General features: G+C 44.4%; 1 protein-coding gene across 1 annotated transcript in view; it reads left to right on the top strand.

The window, feature by feature from the left end:
- The first annotated feature begins 918 nt into the window (after positions 1-918).
- SLC7A10 (solute carrier family 7 member 10) overlaps positions 919-16,312 on the top strand; it is a 45,183-nt gene continuing 29,789 nt past the window's right edge. Inside the window, 2 exon segments of the mRNA XM_075101407.1 lie at positions 919-966; positions 968-1,064. Of these exon segments, the coding sequence (XP_074957508.1) occupies positions 919-966; positions 968-1,064 (145 nt within the window).

Below are 16,312 nucleotides of genomic sequence, written 5' to 3' on the forward strand. Positions count from 1 at the left end.
TACTATGTAACACTATTTCCTTACACTTACCTTGGTATTCCCACGTTCTTGCTGCAATGAAGTATCCCAACATTTATGCTCCAACCCCTGTGCGAAGAAAGGAAATATTTATTATTTCCTTAAGTTTGCCAACAGATAACTCTAGCGAGGCACCTGGGAGGGCCGCCGGGGGGACACCCTCAGCTGTAGCTCCTCAGCATCAAGTGTGAAGGGAGCTGGTGCACACACGAGTTGGGGGATTTTAACTCCTTTCAGAGGGGTTTGAAACAAAGTGGGAAGGAGGAGAGAAGAAACTAACAAGAAAAGTAAGGGTAGAAACCAAGCAGTCAGCATTTGAGCACTGCCTTGTTGATTTTAACTATGCTTGCTTAGCCACACACTGTCAGTACTCATTACAAGCAATAAAACTTTTCCCTTAAATTATGGCACTACCAGAACTAATGAAGTACTTCAGTAGGTGGACCGCCACTGAGAAAATTCCTGTGGAGGCAGCGCTGCAAAAGTGAGCCCTACACGGGGTTGGGTTGGTTGGTCATCAAAGTCATCCAAAGCACGCTGTGGGCACGCAGGCTGCTTGGGCGTCGGGGCAGACCCTGCTGCCTGACAAACCAAACCGGTCATTTGACGCTTGGCACTTACCAAACTGTGCTAACCTTGGGGTTACTGCTGTTGTTTCCCCGCTCCTCGGGGGGTACCTTTGCGTGTTTCTCAGAGATGGCTGACACGCCTGGCACACGCGCCTCGTGCGACCCACAACCCTTCCCGGGCACCGTCACCCTTGCGAGGGACCGTGGCGGGGGACCCTCCACCCGCTCCCCGCAGGCGCCTCACCTTAGAGAGGCGGCGACAGCCCCAGCACCTTCCCGCCGCGCGCCCCCCGGCACAGACCCCCTCCCACCCCCGGGCCGGGGGCGGCGCATGCGCGCTGGGGCGGCGGCGGCAGCGGGGCAGAGCGGCGCGGGCAGCGATGGCCGGCGGGGAGCAGCGCGGCGCGCCCGGCGGCCCCGAGCGGGTGGCGCTGAAGAAGGAGATCGGGCTGGTCAGCGCCTGTGCCATCATCATCGGTAAGGGCCCGGTGCCGCTGCGGGGCAGCGCTGGCAGCCCGTCCCGGTCCCGCAGCCCCTCGCCCCGGGCTGAACCCCGCGCTGGGGCGAGGGCTGGGGCCGGCCGGCGCGGCGAGCAGCGGCGGTGCGGCGGGGCACAGCGCCCGCGGGCAGGTGTACCGGGGCGCCAGCTCCCCGCCCGGTACCGCTAACAGGAGGGGTGCCGGGCCGTGTTGCGTGGGACGGCGCGTCCCGGCCGGCGGTGAGCCGGGTGGAGGGAGAGAGCGGCGGACGGGACGGCGTTTCGTTATTGCCTGTGATGCACCGTCCTTCGTGAGGTACCAGCAAAACACGAGTCAGAGTCCCCTCTGCCCCAGCCGTTCAGCTGGACGCACAATCGTGAGATTTTCTAAAGCGTTTTGCTGGTGGCGTTTTTTGCTGTTAAGCCTAACGCGGCTCTTACTTCTAAGGCTACGCCAAAAGTTGATTCTTCTGAGACTGGGGTTTTTCAAAATGAGTGTGGCAGCTTGGGCTTTCAGAGAGCCACCGAACACCGCGGGACCCCCGATAGCTGTGCGGGAGTTGGCAGCGCGGCCGTCGGCAGCGATGCACTCTCCCGCTTCCCGCGCCCGCAGATCGCTGGCAGAGCCGCCGCCCGTCGGTGCCTTTTCCGACAAACCTTCTGGTTGCGTTTCGGAGGTGCCAGCCGGCAGGGCTCAGCCTGTTTCTCACGCTTCCCCTGTAGTAGAGTCCAAGCTGATAAATCGGGGCAGGCTGTGCTAAGCACCTTCCCTCGGCGTGCTCTGTCACCGTGGCGTTTGAGCTAGCGAAGTGGGGGCAAGCCTGGGGAAGGAGCCGTTTCCCAGCCGAACACCAGCAGCCTGTACAAACCCACTAAGCTTCAAAACCCCATGGGAAGACCCAGCCATTACCTTCTCCATCATGAGCTGTTGGAAGGACTTGCAGTGACGGCCAGGACAGGGTCCGTGGCAGCACAGAGAGACGGCAGTGAGCACGACAGGAGCTGCCACATCCCCAGGAATACGCTGTGCAGTAGCAGAATTGGCTGAGACACCCCGTTGTGTCTTGCAAAAAAAGAGAGACATTTTAATGCCATTGAACAGGTTCTCTTGCATCATGGGTGAGGCTATTATATAAAAGGAAAATATTTCATTCCATTCCCATAGTGAAATACTAAAATCTAATCAGCAGCTATAACTGCAGTTTGTGGGAGGATGTGTTCTAGATATACCGACATACTTTTACATTGAATCCCTTGGCACAATCAAGGGGGAAAATCTAGTTTCTGGATCTCAGTCGAGCACAGATGACCTTGTGTAAGAGTGGGGTACTTGTGGGTATTCAGTGAGGCACAGTGCTGGAAGTAAGGCACTTCCAGGATTAGCTATTGCCTGAATTGCTGCTGACCATAGGGAAAATTTACGGCACCTATGTCATTTTAGTCTTGGTATTAGATAATTGTATCTCAAGACTGCTACCTGGTCTCTCAGATCACTACCCAGTCAACCTTTCATTAACCTGATTCATTTGCAACATATTGTAAGCAGAATACATATATATAACTCTTGTACAAAATAAGTCTTGTGAAACAGCCTCTCATCTAATCAAAGGCATTTGAGTAGGGAAAAATATTGACTTTTATGCAGTTTGAGAGAAGTTTATCTGCGTTACCAAATAAAGCCTAACAATTCTGCTGCAGATTCCCCCATATTTTGATAAAAGATATTTGAAAAACAACCCTAGGATCCTGGTTTTGAGTTTCATTTGTTTGTGTGCAGGTGGGTGAAATTACATCATATATCACAGAGTCTTCAGTAACAAAATGATACATAGTAAGAGCATAGTGTAGCTTTGTAGATGTCACTACATAAAACATGACAGCCTGTAATTAGAGGACATGGTAAATAATACCAAATCAGCTTGCAAGCTATTATTGAGTTAAACAAGAGAAATGTTATTTAAGACTCTTTCAGCAAAAGATTAAACTACTTGATCTGAATTGGTATTGGGCAACCTGTTAGCTCACAAATTTTCTGTATGATGAAATTAACATAAGGGGAAGATTTCTTTCCAAATGATTGAATGCGGGGAAAAATGGGTGCAGTATCATAGCCATTTGAACCGATGATAGACCAGGAGTCTTACATCAACCGTCATCATGGATTTCCTGTTTCTGGGTGGGAGAGGGAAAACCTTTCCCCTTCAAGGATTTAGACATTGGACTCCAATGTATCCCATGGCAGAGAGAAAGCAGTCTCAGAGGTTCCTGGAGTGTGTGGGAGATAACTTCCCGACGCAGCTGGTAAGCAAGCCAACCAGGGGAGGTGCCCCGCTGGACCTGCTGTTTACAAACAGAGAAGGCCTGGTGGGTGACGTGGTGGTCGGAGGCTGTCTTGGGCTCAGCGACCATGACATGATAGAGTTTTCAATTCTTGGAGAAGTAAGGAAGAGGGTCAGCAAAACCACTACCCTGGACTTCAGAAGGGCAGACTTTGGATTGTTAAGGAGTCTGGTTAACAGAGTCCCTTGGGAGGCAGTCCTGAAGGGCAAAGGAGTCCAGGAAGGCTGGGTGTTACTAAAGAAGGAAATCTCAAAGGCGCAGGATCAGGCCATCCCCATGTGCCATAAGTCGAGCAGGCGGGGGAGAAGACCGGCTTGGCTGAATAGGGAGCTTTGGCTGGAACTCAAGAAAAAAGGGAGAGCTTACTGCCTTTGGAAGAAGGGGCAGGTGACTCAGGAGGACTACAAGGATGTTGTGAGGTTATGCAGGGGAAAGATTAGGAAGGCGAAGGCCCCGCTGGAACTTAAACTGGCCGCCACTGTTAAAGATAACAAAAAATGTTTTTATAAATACATCAGTGACAAAAGGAGGGCCAGGGACAACCTCCCTCCTTTGTTGGATGGGGAAGGTAACCTTGCCAGGAAAGATGAGGGGAAGGCTGAGGTACTTAATGCTTTCTTTGCCTCAGTCTTCAATAGTCAGACTGGTCATCCTCAAGGCTGTCAGGCCCCTGTGCTGGGAGATGGAGATAGTATGCAGAATGAAGTCCCAGTTGTTGAAGAGGTGGCAGTCACCGACCTGCTTCTTCACCTGGATGTTCACAAGTCCATGGGGCCAGATGGGATCCACCCGAGGATACTGAGGGAGCTGGCAGAGGAGCTTGCCAAGCCACTGTCCATCATTTATCAGCAGTCCTGGTCAACCAAGGAGGTCCCAGACGACTGGAAACTAGAGAATACGATGCCCCTCTACAGGAAGGGTCGGAAGGAGGATCCAGGGAACTACAGGCCTGTCAGCCTGACCTCGGTGCCGGGAAGGGTCATGGAGCAGATAATCTTGAATAACATCATGCAGCACATGCAGGACACCCAGGGGATTGGCCTCAGCCAGCATGGGTTTATGAAAGGGAGGTCCTGCCTCACTAACCTGGTCTCCTATGATAAGGTGACCCGCTTAGGGGATGTGGGGAAGGCTGTGGATGTTGTCTACTTGGACTTTAGTAAGGCCTTTGACACTGTCTCCCACAGCATTCTCCTGGAGAAGCTGGCTGCTCACGGCTTGGACAAGTGCAGTCCGCGCTGGGTTAAAATCTGGCTGGACGGCCGAGCCCAGAGAGTGGTGGTGAATGGAGTCAAATCCAGTTGGCGGCCAGTCACAAGTGGTGTTCCCCAGGGCTCAGTGTTGGAGCCAGTCCTGTTCAATATCTTCACTGATGATCTGGATGAGGGGATCAAGTGCACCCTCAGTAAGTTTGCAGATGACACCAAGCTGAGTGGAAGTGTTGATCTGCTGGAGGGCAGGAAGGCCCTACAGAGGGACCTGGACAGGCTGGATCACTGGGCCGGAGCCAACAGTATGAGATTCAACAAGGCTAAGTGCCAGGTCCTGCACTTGGGTCACAACAACCCCATGCAACGCTACAGGCTTGGGGAGGAATGGCTGGAAAGCTGCCTGGCGGAAAAGGATCTGGGGGTGTTGGTTGACAGCTGGCTGAACATGAGCCAGCAGTGTGCTCAGGTGGCCAAGAAGGCCAATGGCATCCTGGCTTGTATCAGGAATAGTGTGGCCAGCAGGAGCAGGGAGGTGATCGTGCCCCTGTACTCAGCACTGGTGAGGCCATGCCTCGAGTACTGTGTTCAGTTTTGGGCCCCTCACTACAAGAAGGATGTCAAGGTGCTGGAGTGTGTCCAGAGAAGGGCAACAAAGTTGGTGAAGGGTCTAGAGAACAAGTCTTATGAGGAGCAGCTGAGGGAATTGGGGTTGTTTAGCCTGGAGAAGGGAAGGCTGAGGGGAGACCTTATTGCTCTCTGCAACTACCTGAAAGGAGGTTGTAGCAAGGTGGGGGTTGGTCTCTTCTCCCTAGTAGCAAGCGGTGGGATGAAAGGAAATGGCCTCAAGCTGTGCCAGGGGAAGTTTAGGTTGGATATTAGGAAAAACTTCTTCACCAATAGGTCTGTCAGGCATTGGAACAGGCTGCCCAGGGAGGTGGTGGAGTTTCCATCCCAGGAGGTATTTAAAAGAAGGGTAGACGTGGTGCTTGAGGATATGGGTTAGTGGTAGACTTGGCAGCGATAGGTTAGCGGTTGGACTCGATCTTAAGGGTCTTTTCCAACCTTAACAGTTCTATGATTCTATATTTCTTGAGAACACCAAGAAAAAAGATATAACCTTTGAAAAAAAAATAAAACCTCTTCTTGCTCTGCGTGGAGCTAAAAGATTATGCGCTCTATGTTTCTTTAAATGTTTTTGCAAGTTATCTTTATGTAAATAGTGTATAAAAATGCTGCAGATGCAGAAAATGTAAGAGGATATTTTTGCATTATCAAATAAAAGTTTGATGCTGTGATATGCCAGCATTACAGCAAATGCTCTGTTTCAGCTGACTGCTCTACAATTCTAATCAGCTGCAGGATGGATATAGAGAATGATAATCTTCTAGTAATTAGTAACAGGAAGAGGAAACACAAGGGAGTATTTGGAAAATACTGTAAATATGAGCCTATAAATATGTGATTACTAAGCTTGTTGTTGCCTTCCATACACTAATTCTGCTTGTTTAAAATAAAGCATTATATGATTTGTAGTCGGAAGAAAAAAAACCAGATTATCTTCTTCGTGCTTCCTAGCATGATAAAATGAGGTGAAAGAGAAGGCTTGGAGGTATGAACACTATTATCTGCTATATTTGAGAGTATTCCAATAATGTCAGGGTCTCTCAACATTTTGTAGTCTATAAGGACATCATGAAATTTCATAGTTGCATCTGAGGAAATAAAAACTACCTCTAGATGCAGGTACATCACTTCATCCAGCTTAAACATTACAGGCTTCAGGTTGTTAGAGCTAAGGAGATGCTCACTCTGCCCCATGAACACAGGCCATGTACTGGTTTGGGGAGCAGTGACTGTTACGGGAGGGCAGAGGCAGCCCTCATCCTGCCAGCTGCCCTGCAGCTCCTATGGCCTGTGCTAATTCCCTGCAAAGCAGGTGTTCCCTTTCCATCTTCTTTTCATGTTTTGAATTATAGGACAATTTTCTTACTACTTTTACAATGAGATATTTGTCAATATAATGAGTGGCTATGCTATCTTAATGCACTCACAAAACATTCTTTCAAATTTTTATCCTCTCTTTACAGAGGTTTGAAAGGCTTTGCCCTAGGAAATACCAGTTCATCTAACAGAAAACACTCAGGAAAAAATAGCAGAATGAAGTACATCAAATTAGGATTATAATATGCCTGTCTTATATCCACTCCATAGGACAGTCTCCTGATTTCTCCCAGCAGCCTAGCTTTCTCACAACACATAAGACTATCCTTCATTACTTTATTTATTTATTTATTGCATACAAACAAGCCTACTTAGAGAAGAAAGCTGTTTCCAAAGGTTGTTTCATGTTGAGGCAGAAGACACCTCTTTGGGGTATCCTAATGTAGATGCAGGTCCTGAATACAAAACCTTTTTGTTTTAATGCTAAAAAGAGACTGATACTTAATGACTGTAAAGTCGAACACAGTGTTTAGTAGTAGTAACAAATCTTTCTGGCAATTCATTTCTGTCACAGAATTTTGGTAAGTGCCTGAGAATCACTGTAGGAGCACCCAAACTGGTTAAACATGGTTACACACAGTGAAAACAAATCTCCCAGGGTCTCCAGCTATTAATAATCTTCTAAGGTACTCAATTACACTGCAAATTGAGCTTTCCAATACTCAGATTAAGTGATACAGCTTAAGAAGTAGTAACATATGTTCTTTATTATCTACTAAATAATAATTTACAGATACTATCAAATTGCTTGAAAACTCAATTAGTATTTTTAGGAGACACAGAAACCTATGCCATATCTAATTCAGCAGTTATTTTATGCATTTTCTACATAGCTGGCTTTATATCTTATTTGTAGAGCTGTATGTGTAATTAGGATTATTGCACATGCATCTTTTCTATAAGCACAGGCATATTAGCTGTACAGAGAAATTCTTATTCAGTGCCTTCAGTGAGAGTTTTGCCTATGTAGATTAAAAACTAAGTAGGAAGCTCCATGCCTTGGCTCTGTGTAGTTTCTGCCACATTCTACTGTTCTGTAGAAAAGTACAAGAATTAGAAACAGCAGCCTGATTAAAGTGCAATACCAGCCTGATACTTTTGGTCTGAATAATAAAATTCACCGTTCTTACATTAGAAATGTACATGCAGCTGTATACACAAATTGCATGCAAGACATTTAACAAGAGATGATTGATGGGGTTTTTTTATACAGATCAAGTAGTTTATATGAAACAAACAGTTGTTTACCTGTTAAAACATTTGTTTATGCAGCTTGTAAATCTGCATGAAAGTAGTCATAGAGTCGCACTCACATTACAAAGTCTATTTTGTATATGTGAATGATTTTATGTCAGGCTATATAAGACCCGTTAGAAGACCTACAGATTGAGTCACGATAAGATGTCAGCTAAAACTTAAACACATCTCCTTATTTTGCTGAGCACAGGTGGTCAAATTATCTGTCATCTGACTTTCGGTTGCTTAAAAAATGCTTGCAGTGCTTATTCTACTTAGACACATGCTTGTTGTAAAATCCCCTGTAAACAGGTTCCCAATTCAAGTCCAATGATAATATCAACAAAGTTATCAGATGGCCAGTGAGCAATGTGTTCAGTTATTGCTACTTCTGGAAGTACTTTTCTGGAATTTGTCTGCTCACATCACTCAGCAGCACATGCTCACTTTCTTCCATAGCTGATGTCAGTCAGCCAACCTTACAGATGGTCTCAGCAGAGTGCATGCAAGCTGGAAGACCCCTTACATTGAAGACGCTTCCTTATGTCAGGATTGTCCTAATATGTATTGCAGATTACTGTCCACATCATGATAATCCATCGAGGGAATGACCAAATAACATTTCCTTGGTTGTCATTATACCTGCCTGGCATCGTACTAACAATTGCGTATGCATCTACAGGGAAGTTTTCATTTACATAAATACAATTTCCAAGGGCAGTGCTCCAAGATAACACCAAGTTCAGGTGTTATCCAATTGCACTGGATCTGATTTTCCCTCCTTGCCATTAACAGAAAACTATTTACCAGCCTTCCTTGCTGCTATGTCTCTTGCCATTCTAATATGCTCTTAATCCTGCAGATGGTCTTTACAGACCAAAATCTACTACAGATTCAGCAAGCTGCTAGTCTAACACTGGGGAAGGAGAACACACGGAACTGCAAATAGCCTTCATACTCATGTTTTTCATTTTAAAAACCCACAATAATACAAGGGGAAATTGATAAGTATTAATGCCAGCTATTTGGGGAATCCTCTCCAATCATGTTTCATATGCCACCATTGCTTAAGGAGGCCAGTCCTTGGTCATTGAATCAACTGGCACCCATCAGATCCATCTCTATCAAGTAACGTATCAAATCATTAAGAGGATCATTTGTAGACAGCCCCAATGGACTTCACTGGAGTAGTACCCAAGTTACAGGACTGCAGCAGAAACAGATATATGAGAAAGAAGAAAAAACACCCACATCTCTAGCTGATTTCTTCCGATTTCTGTGATCCTACCCAGGGTCGCGGAAAATGGTGGTGTTGCATTCTGAGTCTTCTCCCTCTCTGAATCCGTGTGAGAGCATTTCACTTTTATAGCTAGCTGAAGTTTTAGGAAACACTTTTGTTCTCTGACATGAGAGATTAATACAGATTACTTCAGTGGTTCTCCCTCAGAAAAAAAAGTGTTTCTAAAAAGAGTCTTCATTATCTCTGTTACACACCTTGCTAACTAGTATTTTGAGCATTCAGTTCCACATAGCACTTGCTGACATTGCACACAAAGTATTTACACATAGATGACTGATTTATTTTATTGAGGACAGTAATTCAGGATCTAGTTCTGGACTGTAGAGAAAGGTAATTCAACATCAAGTCCTCTTATAAATGCAAACTATGGTTAAATAAAGGCAGGAGTAAATTTTTGTTCAAGATAAATGGCGCATCTTCCTTAGTAGGAGAAAACCACAAAGATACTTTTGAGGCACTTGTGAAGATTTTTTTTCCATATGGTCCAGAGGCTTAGGCTCAGATTCATAACTACTGAAAATTACATGTCCAGATTCCATATGTACATAAAAGCTGATAGGTGTCCGTAATTTGATATGATACCCAGTATGAAAGAGAGGCACACACTACTGAGAAAGATCAGACCCTACATTTTGAAAGAAATGCATTGTGCAAGTTACATTTATGGCGTGATATGTTTTCAGGGTGATACCATGTTCTCGCATTCTTTCAGGTTGGGCCAACATACAGTTATCCATCAGGATCATTTTGGGCTAGCCTTTCACCTGAGTTCAGGCAGCTGAAAACAAGCTGCAGTTTCACTTGCAAGTAAAAACTATGGCAAAGTTCAAATTAGCTTGGTAAAAATCCAGGGAGATCCTGCAGCTTCTCTGGGCTAGGGCTTGCGGCTTACCTCTGAGACTGAATTTACAGAGGGAGGCAATAATGAACTCTAATTAGAGATTCCTGGCGGGGGGGGGAGGGGGGGGGCGGGGGGCAAAACAAAAACAAAAAAAGAACAACCAAACAAAAAAAGCCACCCCTTATCATCATATTTTTCTTAAATGAGTCTTTCTGGGCATAGAAAACAGTTTTGTTTGTCCACAGATACGCCTTTCTGCTGCAGTCTGTATCCAGGAGAATTCAGCATGTGAAGTCCCTCATGTACAATATGAAGAGCAAGAGCCAAAACAGCAGCAAAAAAACAAAGTAAAAAATGTCAACATGAACAAATCCTTCCCATATGATCTTCAGGAACAGCAGTACGGCATAATGAAGATCTTTTGCAAAAAAACCTCTATTTGTGCCTTATAAAGCCAGTGATACTTGAGCAAAACTGCAACATTTGTACCACAATTCTGTTTCCAGGTTATTAACTGTCAGGTATTCATTGACTGGTGGTTTTGATTTGGTGGGTTTAGTTTGGGTGGGTTTTGCCAGTTGGTTTTTTTCCTTCTTACCTTCTAAAAAAGTAGAAAATTCTGACTGGGACACAATGACTGATCAGAAGGCTGAAGCGAGAAGCTTTCTGCAATAGATGTCAGTAGTTTAGATACCCTGCAACAGAAACCCTCCTTCCTTGATAGATTAAAAAACAAAGGTAGCATCTTTTGGTAGTCTTACTCCTGATCTGGCAGTACAGTGCCTGCTTTCAGCAGTGCCATAAATCTCCACTCGTGTTCCCTTTTCCTGTGCCTTGCAGCTCATTTCCTTCTAGCATAATGTAGCCTTTTCTGCTGAGAAAGTCTATTCTGCTTTGGCAGGCTCACAACAAGCAGAAATGGTTTGGTAGAGGTTTAGCTTTTTTGTGTTTGGAGCTTTTTGTGTGCCAAACTTTTCCTTTCAAGACCCTGTTTTTTGTTGGGCTGGGGGGGAGAGTTTCTACTAGCTGCCTCACTTTTTTGTCATTTTGATTGCAGCCTGATAAAATGAGACATTTGTCAGTACCAGAGTGCCCCAAATATAAAACATCCTAACAGTGTTGTTTTTTCTGCTGGTCCTGAAAAACTCAGAAGTCTCAAAGAGAGTCCTTTAGCAGGTGTTACATGGTAAAGAGCAGGGAGCCAGCAATCCAGCATGGATTGAGCATCTCAGCATCCTAATTCCTTTTTAAATCCCTCTCTGTATAGTGAGAAAGCATAGAGAATATGCAAGCCCTGTTCTCCTGCAGAGGAAAGCCATATGTAATGGTAAATACATTTCTTCACATGCCAGCCTCCACAAAATCTCTTTATACAGTACTAGTTTATTCTCCTGATGTGTTTCTCTGGCACTGGTCTCTGGAAGTCAGGGCTGAAAAGCAAGAGTGGTTATCTACTAATTGTTCCCATCTTCAGGAACTTGCAGATTATCTTTTTCTGATTTCAGGGTAATGAATGGCCCAATCTAGTGTTAGGGTGAGCTGCTTAAATTCTTGCCCCATGACATGGTTCATCATCTCTTTCAGACAATAGAGACAAATTCCAATGGATCTCAGAGAAAGAAAGGTGGAGGGGAATATACTGGTGGTGTTTAAGCCTGAGGAATTTCTATATCATTGAGTAATGGAATAACCCCCACAGCTGAATTGCTCTGATTCATTTAACACTTTCTTTAGAATAGTACCAAAACTTACAGAAAAATAAAATCTTTCTGCATCTGAAAATTAAGTTGAAATTTTTTATCCTTAAATAATGTTGTATATAGGGCTTCAAGAACGAAAGTGTAAAACTTTAAACCATTAAACTTTAAAACATTAAAAATCAGTAAGACTTCAGAAAGGTTACTTCTGACTCCAAGAAATAGGTCAGTCATCTGGATGAGTGACAGGTTTTCTGCAGTGAGAAACAATAGCTCTTTCATCAGTTACATGGAGCCGCATAATCTACATCAGGCCAAATATCTTAATATAATATACCACAAAAAATATGCTTGAACAATATAATGGCCCTATTTAGAGTCATAAAAGCCAGGAAAAACCAAGTTAAGGAAGAATCTCATCCTATTGAATACATCGGGTCAGAGAACTAAAATCCACAATATTATATGATCTATGACAATGAAGGTCACAAGGCTGCCCATCACAAAACCTCTACTTCACCTGTGACACTGGACAACTCACAGACGTGTTAATTATGCTACACTAACTAATCACACAGGGATGAGCGGTCAGGCTAGAAAAAGATGCTCTCTTTAATACAGAGATGCATTCAGACAGTGGAGGACAGAAGTTGAGCTCTGAATACTGAAACGCCTTCTTTATAACTTAAGCAGTTTTGCAAAAAGGTCATTGCACTTACATACATGGGCATGACGTAATAAGCTACAGGTCTGACAAGAAAAAGCATCATTAGTTGGCCAGTCTCTTGTAGTTACTAAGTGTCTTCCATCTTTCTGCTCTTACATTGTGCAACCACCATGAAACAAGGAGAAAAAACTATTAGCTTGTGTCATATATGATGCGTTTTCAACAGTCCCATACTGTGCTGTGAGATTCCTTCTGCTCAGGCCCCACGAGGAAGGTGATGAATCCAGAAGAGTGTTCCGTGCCTCCCCGCCAACCCATGCCTTGGAAAGGATCAATATGTGCTTCTCCATAAACCTGGAGATAATGACTGCCAAGGAATATGAGGCTTCCAGCTTTAAGCTGTGTGCTTTTATATCATAAAAGTTCATCCTTTTATACAAAACACCCAAGGGATCACTTTTTCTTAGGGAGTTGCAAGGAATGGACTGAGAAGAATGAAAATGAAGGGTTGAGTTCCTTCTCAGGATTATTTAAAAATTCTTTAGCAGCTCTCCTGAGAGCTTAATAGAACAGGGTTTGCTTGCTTGTTTTCAGGGAGGTCATCTCAGACTATATTTCATTTCCATTTCCCCGTGACTTATTTTTTTTTCTCTGCCCAGATTTTATCCTGTTTTGATAGCAGACTCGTTTCTTTGGGGTTTCAAGTCTTGTTTTATCACTAATTTAAAACAATATAGACAATTCTGATGTCCATGAAAGGGAAATGAAACCATTTCAGAAACACCATTCTAGGACTCCATAAACACGAAAGTTTCACCGTTTCTGATACTCTTAAATGCAGTCTGAAAACTTGAAAAGCCATATATTTTGGAAACATAAATAATCAGCTCTTTATATAAGTGTCTTGAGAATAGTAATAGCATTAGTTAGTACAAGAAGGCAGAAAGTATCCAAGCTTGTTAATCTTCCAAACACTGTACTTAGACTCAAGTAAATTAAGAAATAGCTGAATCAATGTTTTAAAGAATAAAGGCAAGAAGTATTTGATTCTGGGCGGTGTCCTCACATACCTAGCCTTCAGCTTGGAAGGGATTTCTATGTGTATGATAGAATTAAAATATTTGTAATTTTTAAAAAAGCTGACAAGCTACTTTTCTGTACTACTCCTAGCAGATCTTGTTGCAATAAAGTAATTTCTTACGGTAAACTCTGCCAGAGACCAGTAGGACACAGTGTCTACATGTTTGTTGGTTGTGGACACAGCCAGTTCCCTAGCAACACGTTAAGATTTAACCGGACTATTACAAAAGGTACCCAAATCCTGTACATATTGCAAGTGCGTACAGAAGGAGTAGCTCCCCTTTGCACTCTTGGGCTCCCAATGGAAGACCCTTTTCTTAACACGTCCTGGTCCCTAAAATCCTACTGAAGTCAACAAGAACTGAGGACTTCACTGCCTCATAGGATCAGGCCCTATATTAAATCAAAGCAGCTACGTATAAAGCACGTTAGTCTGTTATTGCCCACAGAGTGAGGCTGGCAGTCATACTGCAGGGAAGATGGGTGTGAGTGGACCATACTGTGTTCAGGTTGCAGAGCACAGTAGAGAGCAATAGGGACAAGAGTAATAAGTTCTCATTAATTAAAGCTATAGGGGGCCAGTCTCGCACTTTCCTTTTACCAAAAATCTAATCATAAAAACGCTTGTCATTGACCAAACGTGGTCAAGGCACAGGAGCTGCTCAGGCAGCCCAGCTGTCCTTTGCAGCAGATAGGGATCGTCATCTTGATTTCAGAGGCAGGCAAAGCAGCATGCAAAGGCCAAGAGTAGCAAATTCACTGCCAGCCACCAAATTGCAGGACCTCCCTGAAGGCAGGTCTCAGAAAACACCATCTATTGAAATCCCTACATTTCCCTTTGTGGCCTTCTGAGATAGTCCAGGGACTTCTCAGCTGAGATTTAACTGCTTAAAAGCACCAGAGCTGAAAAAAACCCAAACCAATGACAAAACTTCTGTAAACTGACATTTATAAAGAACCTACTTCAAACAGAGGTCTATTGTCTTGTTTTTCTTCTTTCCTAGTTTCCTAAAACAAGTCAAACATCTCCAATCTGTGGCAGAACTAGATCAGAAAGTGTATTGTTCAAGCTGTGCCTTTTCTCCAGACCTGCTCATTGCTGGAATGCTGCCCTGTTGAGTCCTCCTGTGTCTCTTTGCTGCTGTGGAGCCCTGGGGCAAACAGAGCTCGTGCATGGGTTCTTGGTAGCCATAGCTGACGGCTGAAAGGGCCCCAATGCATGCAGAGATAAAAGTTTTAATTTCCAGCATTCCCTTTGCCAAATGTACACATATTAAAGGAGGAACACTTTTTCCCAGCAAAAAGCTGCAGGGCAACACTCTGTGAGGTAAGCAGGGGGGTGCCGCAACAGCTGGGGACCAGGTTGGGGGTCAGGGAAAGAGTGCCAGCTTCCAGGTTTTTTCCACTAAAGCCTCGACTCATCTATCAAAAAGATCCTCTGTGAACTTGTATTAGTGTACTATGTGACTTTTGAAATTGCACACTGCCATTTTATTACAACTTTCTAATTAGGCAAATGATGATACTTCCATGAGGACTGACAGCTTTCAGGAATGGACAGGAAAAGGCTTTCCCACTGGGCAGAAGTTGCTGATAATTTCCCAGACTGTTCAAGTAATTTGTTTACTGTGCTCAGTCACAATGAGCAAGAAGAATAGAGCTAGGGGGAGGAAAAAAGAAAAAAAAACCTCACAGCATTTTCTGTGAAACAAATTATGATTAAAAAGTAGTGTGAGGGTCCCTGTCATTGGCATGAATAGGGCTGAAGAGTCCGGGCTGGCAAAAATCTGTATCTGTCATACTGTCCTTGTCTGACCCACAGCACTCCCTAACACAGCTGAACTCTTTGGCTGTTATTAAAAATAAAATGGGGAGCTTTAAAGCAGCATTTTGTAATTGCTTTTCTTCTTGATAAATACTGAAAATCATTGCAGGTGCAGAGGGCACTGAGAGAGCTGTCCTAGAGGCACAGCTGTCATTTGTAGGATTTCTCAGCCAAGGGACAAACATTACATCGGCTGCACGGGCTGGCATCTGCTTCTTAAGCCGCTATGCGGGAACCTTGCTCCGTTATCAGTTGCTTTCCTTAAAATCAGTATTTATCTAGTAGTAGTCAGTCACACAGTATGCTAGAGAAGACCCCCACCTCCAGCATGCATGCAGGGCAGGGCACAAGGAGCTGCCCATTTCTACATCAGGGGATTTAATGACATTTCTGCCATTTGCAGGTAAAACTCCAAGTCAGGAGGATATTGAGGTCCAGAGAGCACAGAAAACAGATGTCGGATAGATAATGAGGGCTAATACAGTATAAAGCTGCACTATTTATAGAGAGCAGCATGCAGTTCTGCACTTTCTTACCAGGACAACCCAGGGATTTTAGGAACATTAGAGGGGTTTCATCTACATCCCTCTTACAGCCTCAATATAGGTTCAGCATTCCATTTCTCTTTGGAAACTAGTGGAAGGGTTGAAGCCACCTCTAATGCCACAGGCGTGGCTTCAAGGGTCACAGTATCTCCTTTTTGTGCTGAAGTCCCACAGCCAAGGGGATAGTTTGAGCCCCTGTGTTACTCATTTGAGAATATCCCAAGGAAAATGCCACCTAGTCCCTAGGAGAAGGCTTTTCCCAATATTTCTGCCTTATCGTTGCAGCGTGTAGAGAAGGGCACGGGAGGCTGAGGTTTTCTCTCTGTGGTAATGAAATGCAGCCCACATATCCCAACACTGGCAAGAGAAGAGGAGAACAAGTCAGAAGTTAAGGAAGTGGAGAAATCAGACCAAGTACAAGAGTCAGAACAGAGGAGCAGGAAATAAAGCAGTGGACTGTGTGCCTGAAAAGAGCAGACAGAGCCTGCAGCTGCTGAAAGGATT

Source organism: Phalacrocorax aristotelis, chromosome 8 (assembly GCF_949628215.1).
Source record: "Phalacrocorax aristotelis chromosome 8, bGulAri2.1, whole genome shotgun sequence".
Taxonomy (NCBI): domain Eukaryota; kingdom Metazoa; phylum Chordata; class Aves; order Suliformes; family Phalacrocoracidae; genus Phalacrocorax; species Phalacrocorax aristotelis.